Source organism: Alosa alosa, chromosome 8, assembly GCF_017589495.1.
Source record: "Alosa alosa isolate M-15738 ecotype Scorff River chromosome 8, AALO_Geno_1.1, whole genome shotgun sequence".
In the NCBI taxonomy this organism is placed as follows: domain Eukaryota; kingdom Metazoa; phylum Chordata; class Actinopteri; order Clupeiformes; family Clupeidae; genus Alosa; species Alosa alosa.
The window spans coordinates 30,997,226-31,017,705 of NC_063196.1; the positions used below are offsets into that span (position 1 = coordinate 30,997,226).

Consider the following 20,480-nt stretch of genomic DNA (forward strand, 5'->3'; position numbering starts at 1 on the left):
CTTTTGAGAATGGGAGAAACGTCAGCGTTTGAGAAACGTCAGCGTTTGAGAAACGTCAGCGTTTGAGAAACGTCAGCGTTTGACGGCGACGTCACTTGTTCATGTTTTTCAAAACCTTGCATCTGTGTTTGTCTGTTTGGACACCTTTTGGAGCTATTTGTGGCTGTGTTTATCTGTGTGTGTGTGTTTGTGTGTGTGCACGCTCTCAGATGTGTGTGTCTGTGAAAGAGACTGAGACATGTGAGAAAGAGAAAGAAACATGTGCGCATCTGTGAGTGTGAAAGAGAAAGAGACAGACAGATGGAGTGTGAGTTTGGCAGCAGCCTCTGTTGTGCGGCTGATGAAGTGGTCTGTGTTTAGTGCCCCCCGCTCCTGCTTCTGTCCACTAACCGCCCGCCATCCCTGCCATTTTCCATCTCCTGTGTGTTCCATGGACCTTTGTTCCGCGGCCCTTGTCGGTGTCCTGTCCTGTGCTGTGCTGTGCTGTGCTGTGTTCCCCGTGTTCCGTGGCCCTGACGTTCCGTGGTTTATTCCGTGCCCGGCGTTCTCAGCGCCTGGCTGCTATCCTCTGGAGATCGGCGCCCCATCGGGCACTTCCTCTTTCCTCTCCGACTGCAGGGCCACTCGACAGATCTTCCTGCTCTCCCACTTCTGTCACATCAGCGCAAAAAAGCAACAACAGCAGCATCCCACAAAACCACACCAGGGCTTTTAATAGACTCATACCTGGGAGGTGAGGTAGCTACACATGGGAAATGACTGCAAAAAGAAAACATACAGGAATCACACTCATGTGCAATACTCGCATGATAAATCTTGTGGTAAAGAGTTTCTGTGTACGTTTCATACTGAAGAGGCGTAATCATGTATAATGCCTGTCAACACACCGGTATGATTTATAATGGTTAGCTAATCTGATTCCAAAAGCAACAGTTTGATGTACAACCAAAGTGTCGAATTAGTAGAAAATCGTTCAAAGTCGTTCAAACAAATGAACTATTTAACCTCACCTTAGTCGAGGAGTAGGCAAGACTGAGCGGCCTTGGCCTCTGGCATTGTTCTTCAATGCTATCATGTCTCCACTGAAAACCAGTCTCCTCTAATGTTTAATGAAATGATCATGAAGTCAAGAGAATTAATAACTCAATAGTCGCTTGACTCATCCAAAGTTCAGTATTGTAAACGCTTGCATGCATAAAGTGCAGTGTAAGCTATGAGCAAAAGCCTCACCAGAACACTAATCTCCAAAGCATCGGCACGCATCTCGCATCTCGCATCTCTACACCTGCAACAGTTTATATGATCGTGAGCTTCGGTCCACCGATAATTACTGTACATCAGTTTGCTCGTCCCTTTATATGAACGTAGCATTCTTACGCCCGTTTATATGAACGTAGCATTCTTACGTCCTTTATATGAACGTAGCATTCTTACGTCCCTTTATATGAACGTAGCATTCTTACGTCCCTTTATATGAACGTAGCATTCTTACGTCCCTTTATATGAACGTAGCATTCTTACGCCCGTTTCACGCCGCTCACTTTTTCTCACGTCATTTTTTTCTTCACTGTTTTTGAATCAGGGCTTCCAAGGCGGCTTGCGTGGAGTGGAAAAAAAAAATAGGCGTCCTATTCCTAGGATGCTACCGCGTTCTTTGGCGACTTTCGAGCTCGCGCCTGAGGCGTCGCGTGTCACCCAGGCGATTGATTAAAGGTCTAACCTGTTACCATGGGGCGAAATAAAATGCCGGACCGCATGCAGCCTGACGGTAAACACACCACCCGATTGTGAAACGGGCCTTAGTCATTATAATGCATCATAGATAGATAGATAGATAGATAGATAGATAGATAGATACTTTATTGATACCCAGGGGAAATTCAAGATGCACGCCTGTTAGCCTGCTGACCATTTCCAGGCTGTTGACATTAGCGGTCATCTTGGAGTATTTATAGCGGCAGAGATAGCGGAGAGTGGTCGAGGAGGCGCTCTCTCTTACCGTACCGCCGTCCCACAATCCCCTTCCGAGCCCGAGGAGGAGTGCATTCCTCTGAGCATCATGCTCCCAGGTGAGGAGACCTCCCTCCCTCCCTCTCTCTCTGTATGCTTCGACTTTCTGTTTTGGAGTCCTTCTGTGTGTGTGTGTGAGGACATAAGTGTGTGTGTGTGTGTGTGTGTGTGTGAGAGGGAGTGTGTATGTGTTCAATTTGCATAAGGAGCATACATCATCAAACTAGAGAATCAAAAGTGCATCACAGATGTCTGCCCTTTCACAGAGTATGAGGGGATTTAGTGTGTAGTTGTCCTTTAACTGGTGTTCCTGTCCCCCTAGTTCTGTTACTGTTACCTCTTAGAAGCTGACCAATACTGTACCTTAGACAGTGTCTGTTTCTGTCAGTTCTGTGGTGGTTCTGGCTCTCAGAAGGAAGTAGGTTTATGTTTAGTCAGACATGGCTGGCTAGTAGTATGTGCTTATCTATCTTAGAAAAGATTAGAAAAGACATTAGACCCAACTGTAGAACTTGTTGCGGTCTGAATGTAGTTTGTAAAGAGTTAAGTCTGTGCGTTGGGATCTGAAAGGTTGTGTGTGTGCTTGCTTGCGTGCGTGTGTGAGTGTGGCTGGCTGGTAATCTGGCTGCAGGAATGCAGTGAGTGCAGACTGTTAAACACTCCCCTCCTCTCCCTCTGTGTGCACCACACAAAGAGCGCTTTGTTCTGCACTCCCTTAACCCCCCCCCCCCTCTCTCTTCCTCTCTCTCTCCCTCTTTCTTTCTTTCTTTCTTTCTTTCTCTCTCTCTTGCTTGCTCCCTTTCTCACACATACTCATATATACATGGACCCTCTCCTTCCTTCCTTTCTTTCATTCTTTCTTTCTTTCTTTCTTTCTTTCTTTCTTTCTTTCTTTGTCTCTCTCACACACATGTACACTCAAACACCCCATAAATATTGTATTAAACTTGATCTCTCTCCATCTAACTGTCTCTCAAAACCCATAGTTATGTATCTGCCCAGTTATTTTGTTCTCTCTCTCTCTTCCTCCCTCTTTCTCTCTCTCTCTCTCCCCTTCTCTCTCTTTCTCTCAGAAAACATTTTTCTCTCCCCATATCTCTTCTTGTCTTGTCTGTCTGGCTCACTCCCACGTGTGCTGCAGCTCACTTCTGTACCCCAGCGCTGGGTCATAAACAACCATGGCCAAAAGAGGAGAGACGAGACAAGACGAGACGTGAGCACAGCAGTCCCCTCGCAGAGACTCTCACACAGCTTGGATGGAGAAGTTACACATAAGTGTTTCACCGCGGCCACAAAGGCCCAAAACCAGTATCTGGATCTGCCCCACCACCACACCAAGCCCACACTACAAGCACCAGAGATCCGTGAAGCTGAGCTTTCCCTCGCACAGCCGCCATAGTAGTCCCAGACTGAAGTTGCTGGAACTTTGTGTGTGTATATGTGTGTGTGTGTGAGTGAGAGAGAGAGGCTGGGACTGTTTAACTTGTGTCCCACAAGGTGCACCGTGCTTTCCTCAGCTGGTGCATGATTGAATCTGCTAAAATAATCAGTCTTGCCTCATAGGCTTCTTCTCTCCCTTCTCTCTATCTCTCCCTCTCTCTCAACCCCACCCTCTCTCTCTCTGCCCCCCCCTCTTTTGCTGTGCTTTAAATGTCTCCAAATCTATGCTGCCACAGCTGCTGCTTAGTATTCAGTCTGCAAACACACTAACAGACATGCATAGACGTACACGTTTTTGCCAGTTCCACTTGGGCTCAGGGGCAGTTGTGTGTGAGGGGTGCCCGACTGACTGTCTTGCCAGCATTCTCTTAAAAAAAAACCTCTGCGTTGGTTTTCAGAGATCTCTCTCTTTGAACCCCAGATATTCATAATCAAAAGTGTGACTGAAGACTGCTGACTGCTGAAAAACACACACTAAGACATTAATTAAAACACACACTGGATGACTAAGGCATTAATTAAAACTCACTCTAGTCTATGCCTAACTCACTCTAGTCTATGCCTAACTCACTCTAGTCTATGCCTAAACAGTTTTTGTCCCAGCCCTTGGCAAGACTGAGTACTACTTACTACTAACATATTGGTCTTGGGCAGATCACAATAACTATTGCAAAATATCTAAACACCAAATCTACTGGCAGAGTAACAGAGTAAAGCAAATAGTACATAGGCCAGTTACAAAACTCTTAAGTCACTAAACTAAGCTTATTGATCGAGTTACAAAACTATTAGTCCTCTGGCCAGTCATTGAACTGGATCTCCAGTACTCCTGGAAAAGCATGTTCCCCTTTTGAGCGATGTCATTTGTAGCCCAGTGCAGGTATACCTCTTGTCTCATGCCTTATCTGTATGTGCGCAGAAATCTGACCTATGATCTTAGCATTGCTGATGAAAGCTTGCATTGGGGCTTGAGGTTTGTAACCAGTCTCAACCTGAATGCAACACTATGCTATCCAAGTCCAATCCAGCCCAACCTACCACAAACACCACCTGTTAACGCCTGGTCAGATCCCTGACTTATATTGGCTAATATTTCAACAAATCCTTCCAAAAGTGAGTAGTTGCCATCCACTCACTCACTCACTCACTCACTCACCCTGGTATGTACTTTGTGTTTTCTTGTTTTATAAGGAGGGGGGGGGTTAGGGGGATTTTGAAGGCTTTCTCATCCTGCCTACTAGACCTCATTAACTTTGTTTGTGCCAGAGCTTTCAGTTCAGTACAGGAGATGGACTGCAAACGATGGAAACCGAATCGCTTCCCTGTGTGTCCCTTTCAGTAGCAAGAACGAGCAGCAGACTTTATGGCAATCACCAGAAGCTCAACATCTGGTCTGCTAGCTGGCATTTGACATGGATCCTGCATAAAGGCATGGAATGCTTTTAGGATGAAGGTCTTGTGTGTTTAATTAAGGAGCCCGGTGGAAAGTGTTTGCGAAGGCCGCGTTTGCGCGTCGGGCTTCTGCTCTGTGGGAGCCTGGGCGGAGAGAGAGGTTAGACGAGGTGCTGGATTCGTCGGACTGGGGGCAGCTTTGGCAACACGGGTGATTCCTCATTAGGAGCCCGATAAGACTGAGCGAGGTGGAGGAAGGAGGGGACAAACAAAAGGGATTGGCCGGCCTTTGATTGGAAGTGACTTGTGTTTGTTCCTTTTTCCTTTTCGTTCATTCTATCATTCTTTCGTTCTTTCTTTTTTTTTTCCTTTTTGGGTTGGCCAGAGTGGAGATCTCTTCCGTCTGACATGGTCAGAACAATGCATCGGGACAGTCAGTGGAAACTGCAGTCTGATGATTTCCTCCCTGTGGGGTTACTGGGGGGGTTATGTAAGGCTGCCCCACAAACACACACACAGAGAGAGAGAGAGAGAGAGAGAGAGAGAGAGAGAGAGAGAGAGAGAGAGACAGAGAGAGAGACAGAGAGAGAGACAGAGAGACACACACATATACACACTTGATCATAGGAAAAGAGTGCTGGTTGCCTCTATCATCACTGGTCATAATTGGAATAGTCGTGTAACCTGGCTATGTGAAGCAGCAACACACACACACACACACACACACATAGACACACACACGCACATACACACACACACACATAGACGCACACAGACACACACACACACACACACAGACAGACACACACAAACACAGGGAGAGATGGACCTCAAACAAATACATCCGCAGGAAACAGGGAAATGGGCTCTCTGATAACTGTCTGCTTTCTCTGGCATGACTTACATTATTAGTGGGGGCCTTACTTCCATGAACCAGTGTGTGTGTTTGTGTGTGTGTGTGTGTGTATGTGAGCGACAGCCTCCCATTATGGACCCACAGATAAACATGAAAGGAAAGTCCTTGGCCAGTTGGCTGACTCAGTGTTTCCAACAGGCAAGCAGGCAGGCAGGGCTGAGGGTTGATGGTGTTGGTGGTGTGTGTGTGTGTGTGTGAGTGTGTGAAGGGGCTGCTTTAGCGTGAGGTGCCATGGGAGAGTGCTGAGAATCTTGGCCCACTGAAACGTTCTGACTCATCATGTGCAATCGGACGGCATCTGGAAGCCCTTTCCCCCACCTTCACCCCCCCACCCCCAACCCCCCAACCTCCCCACCTTCACCCCAACCCCAAACCCCCAACCTCCCCACCCCACCACTGCTAGCTCCTTCCACCAAAGCAAGAATAACTCCCAGGACTGAGAGAGAGAGAGAGAGAGAAAAGGAAAGAAAGAAAGAGGGTGAGCGAGTGGGGGAAACAGAGAGGGTGTGTGCTGGACTCTAATAGCCCCCTGTAATTTAGCAGTTTGATTTGATTATTTGTGGGGTTTGTGTTGGCTCCGGCTCGCTGGCCCAGTCCTGGGAGAGAGGCAGCTCTGAAACGGCGCGGTGGGGTGTTGCGTAAGACACACCACAGGCTTCACACAGCACACAGGCCCTGCTACGGAGAGAGAGAGAGAGAGAGAGAGAGAGAGAGAGAGAGAGAGTAAAGATGAGAAGAGAGATCAAGAGAAATGGAGAGATAGAGATAATGGAGAGAAGAGCGGAACTAAGAGAAGACAGAATTAGTGAAGAGAGAGTGTAGAAAGACACAGAGAGAGAGCTGTGGGATAGAGAGGGAGGGAGGGAGAGGTGGAGAAACTGAAAGAGAGGCGAAGCAAAAACACATCTGAAGAGTGCGCTGGGTCGCTGGCGAGGCCGGGCCGCCGTTCTCGCGCTCCGGCTCCCAAACCCGCAGTGTGTGTGATGAGGTGTGGCAGAGAGGCAAGCGCGGGGAGGGCGCCGGGCTGAGGGGCTGCTGGACGCTATCCACCTGCCTGTCGGGACGGGCCCGTGGTCTCTGCGGGTTGCTTTCACTCACAGCAGGTTTCACAGGGATGGCCAAGACCAAATGGCCTCTCCTCTACTCTCCTCTCTTCCTCTCCTCTCCCCCCCCCCCCTCCCCTCTCCTCCTCCCTCCTCCCCTCCCCCCTCCTCCCCTCCCCTCTCCTCTCCTCCCCCCCCCTCCTCCCCTCTCCCTCCTCCCCCCCTCCTCAATGCCTCTCCTCATCTCCTCCCCCTCTCCTCTCCTCCCCCCTCTCCTCCCCTCCTCCCTCTCCTCCTCCCCCTCCCCTCCCTCCTCCCCCCCTCCCCCTCCTCCTCCCTACCCTCCCTGCCCCCTCCTCCTCTCTCCTCAAGCCTCCTCCTCATCTCCTCCCTCCCCCCCCCCCTTCCTCCTCTCCCCTCTCCTCCCCTACCCTCCTCTCCCTCCTCCCCTCCTCTCCCCTCTCCTCTCCTCCACTACCCTCCTCTTCCCCTCTCCTCTCCCCCCCTCCTCTCCTCATCTCCTCTCCTCTCCTCCACTACCCTCCTCTTCCCCTCTCCTCTCCTCCACTACCCTCCTCTCCTCTCCCCCTCTCTCCCTGCTGCTCTGCTCGTCTCTGCTTGGCAGTCTCCCTAAAGCCATAAACCATTCCTCAGAAGCTGATACTCTTCCTGAACACTTGAAAGAGCAGTTGGCAACGGCTGCATTTAACACTGTTGGTTGGGTGAGTTGGGTTTTGTGCTGCCCTCCTCCACCGATCCTCAACTCTCTCCTATACAGTATTCTCTTTTAACTCATCCCCTTACAGCTTCCCCCTAGAGAGGACAACCTTGAAGATAAGTTCATTGCTTGAGTATGACCCATCATCAGGGATGTAGTGGTAAAATAAGAGGTGGGTAAACTATGAATTCTGTGATCACGGTGAGGTGGACTGCGCCATGCGGTATTGGATAATTCAGAACATGTTTGATGATGGTGGAGGTCCAAAGTTTATAACAATACCAATGGTATTAAATGGTTCCTAGAGTGTTGATGAGATGATGAAACTACATATTGTGAATGTAGATATGTAGATAATACAGTGTAATTTTTGAATGTTAAAACTTGCAATTGGTGAATAAACTCTTTTGACAGGTGGATAAACTCTAATGAGAGGTGGATAAACTATTTCTGACATTTCAGAGGTGGATAAACTGTGTTTACTTGCGTTTAGCCTCCACTACATCCCTGCCCATCATCCAAACGCAGCCTCAGTTTGTGGGCCAAAGGTTGTTTGGACTGCTAGTTAAACTCTCTACGGCCCTAAATCTCATCTCACCCTATCACGGAACACTGTAATGTAAATGGATCATATTTGCAGGCGTGTGTGTGTGTGAGTGTGTGTTTGAGAGAGAGAAAGAGAGAGAGAGAGAGAGAGATGAGAGAGAGATAAAGGGATAAAGGAGTGGGGTAGCGTATGACTGTTCAGATACAGGCTGTGTGGAGAGGTGGATACTGTAGCCTCCCTCCTGTGGTCCTGGACCAGCAGCCCAGCGCTCCGGCCAGTGGCCTCTCCACAGAGAACTCAGTGTACCAAAGCAGTCAGATGGAAAATGCATCTCACATGAACCCACCCCCTGCACGCACACACACATGCACACACACTCGAACTCACACGCACACACTCACCCTCTCGAACTCGCACTATCATACATACATACATTTACGCACACACACACACACACACACACACACACACACACACACACACACACACACATACAAACAGCCTCTCTAACTCACATGCACAGATTGCACACACATTCATACACACACACACTTACACTATGGACCTGCAGAGTCAGAGCTCTGGTCAAGTCCAGCCAGGGCCGTGTCACAGGAGAGTTTTATAGCCCTGCTTTTATCTGGAGACACAGACAGCGGCTGGATTCTGGAGCGTGTGTAGAGCACAGCCGCGTAGACTTAACGTCATGGAAACTCCAGCAGCAGCAGATTTCAGTAAATATAAGTTCTTTCTCACTCAGAAGCAGGCATTGATCTTTGTTGATACGTCTCATTTGTAGGCTGCTTTTGATTTCGGGATTTCAAGCTATTCCTGCGTCGGCATCTCATTTGCCCCACTCACCGCCTCTCCCGATGCTCTGCACCAGCTGATACGGTGTACTGTAATACTGGGCCGGTGGTAGGGGAGCGGAAAGTTGTGAGTTCAATTCCCGGCTTCCACCATTAAGCCCTTGAGCAAAGCACTTAACCTCCGAGTTGCTCTGGGGACAATGGCCCTTGTAATATCATTGACGCTAAAGCGCTCACTAAAGAGTCTGCTAAACATTTAAATTTAACTAAAATTGTACCAAATTCACCTTGTGCTAGCGCTCAATACCATTGTGAATGTCCACTATGGTCTGCGGCATGTGAAGAGTAGCAGCTAGCGGCATGTGAAGAGTAGCAGCTAGCGATGGAGCCAACTGCTCCATCATTCTGCCAATTAATCGCTAACGTTGTTAGCATGTGGAGGACCTTCAGCTTGTGTCAGACGATAAGAAATTAGATTGATTTATTTCAAATGTCAGCACATGCACTGTGGCACTTTATCAAGGCTTTTCCCCTGGAGTCCAGACCAGAGATGAGGGCCAAGCTTTCCGACTGACCTTCTATGTAGTAGGACAGCTGTTTTTTTTTCAGGACCAGAATGAAAGTGTGGCAGTCTCTGGTCTTGAAGAACACAAGCTGTTTTATACCTAAACATTGTTTCCACTTGTTTTCCATCACGTTGTTCTTTTTGTCAAGTGTGTTGTTGGCTACTTTGTAGTCACTATGCTGAAGCTGAGTCATCAAGTGTAGTGTATGTGCTTTCATCTGTATGGGGGCATTGTGGCTGTAATTGTCATTTTAAAACATTTTAAGATGTGTTTTCTTGTTCTCATCTTACGGTTTCTTTTATGCACTACTACACCATACAGAGGGCTTGTTGTGCAAGCCGGCCTTAAGTTGAACTGGCTCACAACAGTAATATTTGACTGCTGGACTTTACTGGAGTTTGTTTTATCCTGCTTTGGACTGGTTTATCTCAAGATCTGGAATCCCTGTATTCACCCGTGTGTGTGTGTGTGTGTGTGTGTGTGTGGGTGTGGGTGTGGGTGTGTGTATGGGTGTGTGTTTATGTGTATCTGCTGGGTCTGACCTCATCCTAGAACTGAAAAGACCGTGACTTTAGCGATTAAATGTTGTATCTTCACTGGCATGCGTCCCACTTTTCTATTATGCGACTGACTGCCTGCAAGGGGATGCGTGGGCGAACTAGCCCCAACTTGAAACCCTGTGAGTTGCACCATCAGTTCCTAGTGGTGAGCCGCGAGCCGTTTTCTCTCCTACTCGTCTGTCCTATGAGCTCTCTCTACATAGGACCTCGATCGTTGTGAGTGGTTAGCGTAAACAAGAGCCCTTGTTTATTCGTTGCCATATGATTTCCTTTGAGACTCGAGACTTGGCTGCCTGCCCCCCTCTCTCCTTTCCTCTCCCTCTCTCTCTCTCCCTCCCTCCCTCCCTCCCTCTCAGACCCTAAGGGTGAAGTCAAGAGGGTCCATTGGCCACAGTGGTGACTGGGAGGTCAGCAGCACAATGGATTATGGTGTTTAGCACTGTTGTGGTAGAAAACCACAGCAAAGCAGACACAGAGTCACAGAGCCATCCCAACTAATGCGTTCCCCCCATCCTGTTGTGTTTTCTAAGGAAACGCAAGTGAGGAAATGATATCAGCGCAAGGAACTGACCCAGGGCTGCAGCCGATCCGCGTGAGGACTGGTTTCGACTACAGACTGACAGGAGCCATGGCGATGACCCCCTTGACCCCCTCCACCACCAGTACTGGCGGCGGCAGGTGTGATAATACAGGTGTTTGAGGTGACCAGGGGCTCAGGCTCACCTGCAGACCCAGCCGATTGGTCAGCCAGGGCTGGGTTGTGGCCTGAACTTTGGCCATTGGTGACTCGGGAGATAAAACCTCGGCAGAGGTCAGGGGGGAAACCAGGAACACTGATTCCAGACTGTTTGGATATGTTCGCTTATCTAATATGAAAGCAGAAAAAGGTTAAGGGGTTAAGTCTCAAAGAAGTGCATGATCCTTAGTATGGATATTAAAGAGGTTTAGTATGTAATGCATCTGAGTCCAGGTAATGGAATGTTATCATGATGTTTACATGTTTACAGTTATGATATGTAGAAACGGATAGATGGGTAATATAGGGGGATGGTATAAGGATTTATAGTGTGTTTAATAAAGGGTTGAATTTGAATTTGTTCAGTTGAATTTGTTTAATGTGAGACAGTTTGTGGATTATATGTCTATGTGTAAAGGAAGATGAGATTTGTATGAGAAGATTAATGGGTGTAGAATTAGTGCCAAAGAGGTATGCTTTCCCCTCTCCCCGGGGAGAAAGTCTCACTTATCTCAGAAGTGTTTGTCAACAAGAGCCTAGTGAACACATGACGTCATTACAGCCCTCAATTGCCCTTATAAGGTTGGCGCTCGACAGCGCTGAAGGCTGTGTTTGCCTCGTTAAAGCCTGTAGACGCTGAGCTATAGCAGCCACGCCGCTCGACGCTGGGCTGCCAGCCTGCAGGGCCACTGGAGCTGGTTAGGACTGTCTGGTTAAACATTTGCTGGAGCTCTCCAGCAGGTCTGCTCTCTAGAGGGTTGGGGGTGGGGGTGGGGTGGGGGGCTGAGCCAGACATGTTTAATGCCGGTGGAACATTACCCAAAGCACGCTGTCTGCCGTAAAAATTGCAGCCTCAGTTGGCTACTGATTCACAGCAGCCACAGCCCCTCAGATATTATGGTGTGGCTCACCTCTCTGCTGAACAACAGTGGAACTCCAGTCGGCTTGGTTGCCATGACTCCTGTTCCCATGACTTCTGTTCTTATAGCCCCCTCTACCTTAAAGGGAATTTTTGCTGATTAGCTGAACAATGGTGTTATTTTGGACAGTTCCTTCTATACCCGTCCACCCGCCCCACCTTGCTTTTTTTATACAAACACATACCATACACATTACTGAAATGATCTGTAAACAAACACATACCATACACATTACTGAAATGATCTGTAAAGGACTACAAATAAAGTTACACACAACTGTGTTTGTGTAATCGTAAAAGAACAACTATATGTGGAAATCATAACAGTCCACTTTCAGTAACTGCTTAGGTGAGCAGCTCTTTTGTTTTCACAATGAAGCCTCTGTTTACTTTATTAGTCATAGCAGTGTGATTTTAATGGTTTTATATCCTCACTGATATTATGTAATGTCAACCCTTTCCACCCGCTATCGCCCCCCCCCCACACACACACACACACACACACTCCTATAGTCTGTTCATTAAGCTGCTCAAAACGACTGGCTTGTCCTTAGTTCTGAGGCCAAACTTGATCCAGAGTACTAGAGCACGAGGAGCACTGCAGTTGATTGTGTGTCCTCAGCCTAAAGCTAAAGGGAGGGATGGTACAGAGATAAATAGCTGATGGAGTGTTGCTCAAATCCAGTCTCGAGCACAGACTCCCTCCCTCACCCCCTCCAGCCGCTATGGCTGCCCTTAAAGGCACAGCTACCAAGCAACTCCACTCTCAGATCTGGCTGTAGCAGACTCATTATACTGTGGTAATGTGTTGTTGCTGTTGTGGTTAAATTAAGGCTGTGACTCTTAGATAGAACCCAGATAAAAAATATTCTTTATATTTTTTCACAGAAAAGGCTAGTAGCATTACTATTGTACTGTGTAATATACCTTTTTTATAGGTCTAGCATATTTAGTTTGTGGTGGCTGCAGGGTTTATGGTCATTTTTCTGCATATGATCAGTGGTATGTTTGCATTGCCAGTATAATTGTGATTACTTATAGTGTTTGTCGACAGTGACCTAATCCACACTGCTGTCTTTAACAACTGCTGTGTCGATGATGTCAGTATTCCTGAGAAAGGCATAAATATTAATGGTTGTGTTAATGATGCGTATAGTGTTTGTGGGCTAGGCTTTCGTCATGTGTTTCATGCAGTGGTCATAAAACTGGAGGCAGGCAGAGGACAGCCCTGTTAGCCATTAGCCATTAGCCCTGTTTCTCTCTGTGTCATGGGCTGGCTCCCTCCTCACAGTAAATGTTGTCTAAACCCTCCCCACCAAGCAGGATGAGTCCCTGTGAGGGAGCTTTAGTGGGTGACCCCCATGCCTGAAGTGTGGTCAAATTAGACAAAACAAAGGTGAATATTCTTGGCAAAAAAAAAAAAAAATCTTTGACGTTTTTGTGGAAAAAACAACAACTTTCAATTACCGGTATTTGCTTTAAACTGGGAACACAAGACTGCCACAGACTTTTGTCTCAGCTTGCAGAATTGAAACCCATTTCTGGTTTCCTGGTTTTTGAGGCTCAACATAGCACTCATCTTGTTTCGTAGTTTACCCCCTCTGACTTGGAGGGAGGAGAGGAAAGAAAACAACCCCCCCAATCTCTCTCCACCAATCCATCAGCAGAAGGGCTAGACTGAATGAGTCCGAGCTGCACCTGATGGTTACCTTGGCAACAGACAGCCCTGACCTCTTGGATTCATTTGAGCCTACAAACACAGGCAACTCAAACACTCATGTTGTTGCGGCGTAGGAGCTAAAGCACTCGATACTGACACACAGTCCATTAGAGGGGAACAGAAGTGAGTGAGTCAAAGCCTTGCCTCTCCTGCTCCTGCACTGAGCCGCAGTAAAGCACCAGGCCAAGGCAGGCTTCCTGGCCTCACTTTCCTGGAAAACAATCTTCTTAGCACTGGACTCTTTAGTAGGTTTTATCAGGAGGTTTGCGTGACCTTAACACCCAATGCTGGCTCGGAGAGGCCACAGCTTGTCTAGGAAGGCCGACTGTTGCCACAGAGAGAGTCAAAATATGCAGTGGAACAACTGGCCCAGTTGTTTGCTCATGATGTCAGCCACGCAGCTGCTGGTGATCACTGACTTAAAATCCTTCCTTCTCCTTCTCCAGATATCCTACATCCACACAGACACCAACCCCAGAGTCCACATAGGCAGTTTTTTATATGTTCCTCACTCAGGCCCACAAGTCTCACAATCCTGCCTTTTATGTGCTCTGAGGTGTCAGAACTCTCATGACACATTGCCACGGCAACCAATGCAAATATAGCTGGCTTCTAATGGCTGGGCTCACTGGGCAAGTTTTTGACCAACCATGGTTCCACCATGGAACCTTTTCCCTCATAAAGACAAAATAAGAAGCATTTTATTTTTAGAAATATGTATTTTATTGGTCTTAAACTGCAATCTGTCACTACAAAAATATGAAAGGAATTAATTTGTGTGGTGAACAGCAACTGTTGCAGAACAAAGACATTCAACAGGTACTTTTTTTAATGTCAATGTTGTAAACCTTATTCTCATCAACTAGAAATTATTAACCAGCTCTGAATTACAAAATTTATATAAAGGCACAGTAAAAAGTGGCCACTGGAATGTGTTGGTAGGCACTTAACAGCTGCTGAGGGTGGGCCAGATCAGATGTACTACATCATCAAAATTACAAAGGAAAGTCATTAGCTTGTTCTACTGTGTTTCAATCTGTTAAAATCATAGTAAAGTCTGATGCTAAATTTCATGTTTAAAAAGACCCATTTGAGAGCTTTAGAAGACATGATTTCTTCCTGCTAATTAACAATAACTTCACGCTTATGTCAAGTAGAGGATGAATGTAGCTTACAGAAATTTCAAGGTTAACTAAATACAAGAGTAAACTACATTCAGTGTTCTGGTCAAAGTCCCTGATTGGACTTTTACAAGGGAGTGGGAAAAGGGTTATATCACAGATACATTCATAACTGCTCAACTGGTATGGGCGGAGTTGATTGGTTCTCATGGAGGGGGATGTTTTACAATCACACCTTTGATTGGTCTGCCCCACTCAAGGCAATTGCATTCAGGAATAGGATGTATTGTCAAGGCAAACCATTGATAGCACGGGTATGACAGTGACACAAAACAGAACCTCAAACTGCAGTCCGCCTCGAGGGATGCAAAGAATAAATATTGCATTCTGTTTTTAAATTAAGATTCACTTTAAAATAAAATCAAAGTGTAGTTACAAAATGTCATTGCAGTATAATATATTAACTGTGAAAAAATAAAAACAAAAGCAGGTCAATCTTGATACGGAAGATCATAATTTAACATAAAAGAAAAAATATATTCTATTGTCATGATCCAGATAAATACAAACAAAATAAAAACGCATACAATCAGCAATAAATACATTTTGATAAGTTAAATAAGCAGTGACAAGCAAAACCTTGCGTCCAAAAGTTCTTCTGAACAAAATAATAATAATAATAACAACAATAATAATAATAATAATAATAATATAGTACTGATAGTATTAGAGTATTATGTGGTGGCATAGGGAGGAATGTCATAGGATTATCTTTTTTTTTTTTTTACTTGTGTTTTTCTGGGCCACAGACAGCAGTGGGAGAAATCACAACTTTAGAGGCAAAAGAGGGATATAAATGAGGCCTAATGGATGACTTTAGGTTGAACTTGGTTCACATCCAACTTTCCTTCCCCATTGCAATTAAATTAAATATCTTTCAAAACAATTTACTAGTGTATAGCTTTTAGTATAAGGCATCACATACTTTAGGGATTGTTGCCGAGGTGATGGCAAACATAGCACCGAAGATTCTTTATTTTTCGTGAATCTTCCAGGTGAGTTTAAAAGGAAATTCAAGAAGTCTGTGTGTGTGTGTTGTGTTGTGTTGTGTTGTGTGTGTGTGTGTTTGTGCTTGCATGTGTGTATTCCCAAAATGGCCAGGAGAGGATGGATATGCTGTGCTGGTCCATGTAATCCTTACACACACACACACACACACACACACACACACACACACACAGACACAGACACACAGACACAAACACACATTTGTGTCAGAGGAATGGGTAGTTCAAGGCACTTGATGTTTCTCCATGGTTCCTCTTGGTTTACCAATCAGCTGAACTAAGGGGCCATGGAGGACAGTGGCACTAATGATACTCACACACTCACACACACACCCACCCACACAGACATTTTTCTTACACAAGAACAAACACACACACAGGGTATGAGACTACATGGACCTCTGACACTCTTCCTCTCCTCTAGGCTGCACTCAGTTTGGCACCAGAATGACGTGACGCTGGGATCGTGATCTCACTGTCACTTGTTGCCGTCCATAAACAAAGGAGAGGATAGGACCCTTGTGGCCAGTAGAGTCTTCAGCGATAGATGGGGGGGGGCTTCAGAAAGAGGGGGACCTGGGGCAAGGGTAGTGGCTGGGATGGGGTGACGGGGTAGGTTTGGACTGCCTGATTGGACGTGATGGCTACAACAACACTGCACCTCTCTGTCCTTCTGTCATCTGTAAACAAGGTCAGGGGTGGCGGGAGAACGGGGGGGGAAAGTGCTCTCTCTCTCTCTCTCTCTCTCTCTCTCTCTCTCTGTTTCATTTTCTCTTTCATTCTCTCTCTCTCTTTCATTCTTTGCCTCGCTCCCTCTAGTCGTCGGAGATAGAGAGCCAGCTGAAGATGGGCAGGCGACGCGCGGCGTCCATCACGGGTGACTCGGAGCCACTGTGGCTCCCCAGGCTGCTCTGGTAGCCCTCCTGGTCGGACAGCGAGTCGGGGGGGCAGGGCACGGTGGGCAGGCGCAGCACCGGGGGGTCGGCCAGGCCAGAGCCGAACAGCTGGGCCAGCTCCTGGCTGGGGAGGGCGAAGGGGTCGCTGCTGGGCCAGTCGGCCGCCAGGCTGGGCGGGGGGGTCAGGGACGGAGCGCTGGGGAAGCCGGCGAAGCTGAGGCTGTGCTGCAGGCGCGGACGGGTGGGGGGTGGTGGCATGCGTCCAGTGCCGCTGTTGGGGGGCACGGGGCCGCAGCGCTCCTCGGCGTTGTGGATGAAGTGGCAGCGTGGGCCGTACGGGCAGAAGCCGATGCTGTGGAAGGTGCGGCACAGCTCTGTCTTGTACTTGGGGTGGCGGCTGAGGCTACGCAGCTCCTGGTGCCCGTGGGCGAACTGGCACTTCTCGCCATACTTGCAAGCGCCGTGCTCCTCGAACGGGCGGCACAGCTCCGTCTTGTAGCGGCTGGAGTTGACCGGCCCGAGGCCCGACGCCGCAGCGATGGTAGCCAGGGTGCCTCCACCTCCACCGCCAGCCCCAGGGGCCCGAAGACGGTCACCCGTCTCAGAGTAGCAACGCTCCCGTAGGCGCGGGTCACGAGCACCCGGGGGTGGTGGCAGGCTCAGGGCGTTGGCAGAGTGCCGCCGCTGGTGGATTCCCCCGGCCGAGGAGCAGGAGGAGGAGGAAGAGGAGGAGGAGGAGGAGGGGGAGAGCCCACAGCCCATCTGTCCAGCAGGGGGCCGGTGGGAGGGGGGCTGGGGGGGACACCTGCGCTAGAGGGGGGCCACTGAAGGTGTTGTTGAAGTTGAGCATCTTGGTGTTCTGCGCACCAAAGAGGGGGGAAGAAAAAACAACAAAACACAATCAGACCAAGCTAGCAGAATGCTACTACACAGAATACAAATACTTTTCCCCAAAGATATTTCAAGCATTTAGTACAACTATATCTGAACTTTGTAAAGCCTTCCTCTGCTTCATAATGTTATGGAGCTGAAAGTGTGTTGGCATGCTGTTCGTTTAAGCATGGCAGTTGCGTTTGAGTATTACATCATAGTGCATAAATCAAGACCAATGAGGCTTGACTGTGATTTGACCAATACATTGTAACCTATAACACAAAGGATTACATAATATGTGGCGAAAAATATGTCACCGTCACCCACCAATACCCCCAATAACCATTCTTGATAATCTTTACTTTCAAATGTGTTCATTCTGCCATCAGAATACATCATCTTTACTTAAAATGTGTTGTGTTTGTGCTTATTCTGCCTTTAGAATATATTGTTGACTATATGTTGTGAAAACAATCTTATTGCAATTTACCGCCAGCATTCTAAGAACTTAAGCGTAACACATGTTGTGCTTTCTCAGCGTGCACTATGCCCACAATATAATTCTGTGATTGAAACTAGGTTGCCAACACGTAACTAGCTAATATGTAGCCAAGACAGTTCAATAAACCAGGTGTAGGTCACCGGTAACGTATATTGCATATTGCAGCAACAGTCTCTATACAAAATTCTTGATACAAATTTAGAACTTTTTACCATCAGAGGCACAAACATCGCGTATTTTACAGCACTCTTTCTGGCATGTTTCTAAGCTGTTACAACCCAATGGCCTTGAAAGGGAGTTCAGTCATCAGGCTGGTAGACATGCAGTTCACGTTCTAATGTGACAAACGCGTGATAGACGTGAGGACTTGAACTGTAAAAAGTGGTGACAGCAGTCTATACGCTATGCAATCTATCTCCCACTCCCACAGTCGCGAAACATGGTGCAATGATTTATAGGCTGAGATTACGCGCCCATAAATCTGTCGCGATTCTTAAAAAGTAGCGCATAAACACCCGCTGGTCAGCAACATATTATACAAACATTATGTTTGTCATTTCAGCATAGACAGCATGTTTAAGTAAATACACTTTTGCGACGTAATCGATTTATCTTGTAACTTCAGGCACGCTATTTAGTCACGTCTTCAAGTGATTTCCTTTTCAACCAACTGCTGACGAACTCCATGCACTTCGACAAATCCGCGCAAAACTTCGTGATAAAGATAGTTTCCTTACTTTGCTCAGCACTTCGTCGTAATCAAAGAACGCAGAGACGATGGCAGCAGCCATGATGTAAGCTTGAAGTCAGCGCGGATTTGGTGGAAATATGAAGTTTTTAGGCCTGATGGGGTGGATTTAATCCTGGTCCGGTGAGTTATTTCTGACCCGCAGAGCGCACCCCCTCTGTCGAGCTCAGCACTGCGCATTTCCTTTATAAAAAGCGGCATGATTCGGACCACGCTAGGAGGAGCTTGGAGTTGACAGGAGCTGTAAAAGCAAAAAAACACTTCGCCGTCACCTCCTTCTTGGTTTGTTTGATTGACTGATTGTTTTTTTGCTCTTTCAAACCATACCTGCTTTGGAGTTAAACTAATAAACCATGTTATCTGCACAAATGGGTTACGTTATGGTAAAGTGATTTGTTGTGTCTAGCTTTTGATCAGGTTTACATCAATGATTGCATCTACAACACCGAGTCGGTCACAGTCTGTTAAGCTGCAGTATCAGCGTTGTTGTATCGGCAAGAACAACATCGCCTACATGTTCAGTCACTACACATTCATAGTAAGTTTTCATTGTCATAGTTGAACTCTTGTGCTCACAGCTGCCATTTCGATCGCTTTTTAAATTGTTGTCGGGCTATATTGTAACCAAATATTTTAATATTGGGCAGAATTATTGTCCGTCATTGAGCCCAAATTTTCAGTCAGCTGCAGCAAGAAAGTAAGCCTACAGTGTACAAATTACCTCTTATCTGGATATCAGACAATACTTCGGCTACCAGCAAATTATCTTTATCTGACCAGTGCAGCAAAATAGTTTTGTTGTTTGTTTAGTTTTATTATTGACTGTTTCAGCAGATTGACACAGATAAGGATTATGACTCCATAGGGTTCAGAAAGGCAGAAGGGTTAAAGCAATACTGGAGAGCTGTTAGAAGCATCACACAAAGCGTACACAAGACCAGTAGGGAGCCCTCTCTCTGCAGGCTAAGCGCTAAGGGATGCTTTAAAAACTTTCCAGTCAATGGAGAGTGCAAGACTACTTTTGGTGTGTGTGTGAGAGAGAGCAGGAGAGAAAGGAGGGGAGAGGTCTTACCACAGTGGGATTGTGCAGTTAGCTCTTTTTTTGGGGGGGGGGGGGGGGCCGTTTGGGTCTTAGGTTCCCATCTGACGCTGGAGGGGATGTGCACATAGCTCCCATGCTGCAGATAGTTTCTGGTTTCTTTTGAGTTGTTTTGCTCAGGAGTGACCCACAGAAGCATCTGCACATATTTACCTTCAGACCTGCCCTTCCTGTATCTGCTCTTAGAACCAAAGCAGACTGATGTGTCTGCCTGTGGATATGTTCCATTGCTTCTTACCTTTACACAAAAGGGTGGTGCTTGGTTTGGCCAAACCACACACTAGCACATGCCATACAACAAACAGGACGTTCTCACTGTAACCATGGAGCTTTCATGTGAAAAACATTATGTAAAGTCCCAAGACTGGCTTCAGGAAAACAGACATGCAGAAATATAATTTACAAACTAAAAACAACCTCATACTAAATTTAGTTAGAGTAAAGTCTTACATCAGCTGTGCTCATATTGATTGGGGGCTTTTTGACTAAAATATTTTTCTGTGGCATAAACAGAGCCTCCCGGGTACAGCGAAGGGGTCGGCTGTGTTGCCAAATTCTGACTGGTGTACAGCATCATTCTGGTACGGGCCAAGCCAGAGTGGCCAAGGAAAACTGCAGCACTGTTTGTTTTATGGGCGGGGGAACCCACAAGGCCAGCGTTACGGGTCGCCATTTTCCAACAGGCCACTTAAAGACACCCCAATCGGAGGGCAGCCACTACAAACATCTCCCTTCGATAAAACTGAGATTTTGCGAAGTGAAAGAGAAACAGGAGAGGACTGAAGAGCAGGAATGTGTGTG

At 47.0% G+C, this 20,480-nt stretch overlaps 1 protein-coding gene and 1 pseudogene across 4 annotated transcripts in view; one reads left to right on the forward strand and one right to left on the reverse strand.

Moving 5' to 3' along the window:
* rad51b (RAD51 paralog B) overlaps nt 1-11,091 on the forward strand; it is a 44,472-nt gene extending 33,381 nt beyond the window's left edge. For all 4 annotated transcript variants that reach the window (XM_048250663.1, XM_048250660.1, XM_048250662.1 and 1 more), the window contains one exon: nt 10,529-11,091. In XM_048250663.1, the coding sequence (XP_048106620.1) occupies nt 10,529-10,698 (170 nt within the window). In that variant the 3' untranslated portion in view covers nt 10,699-11,091. The remainder of the gene's footprint in view (nt 1-10,528) is intronic.
* A 2,981-nt stretch (nt 11,092-14,072) lies between these two features.
* LOC125299786 lies at nt 14,073-18,765 on the reverse strand (annotated as a pseudogene).
* Between the last annotated feature and the right edge of the window lie 1,715 nt (nt 18,766-20,480).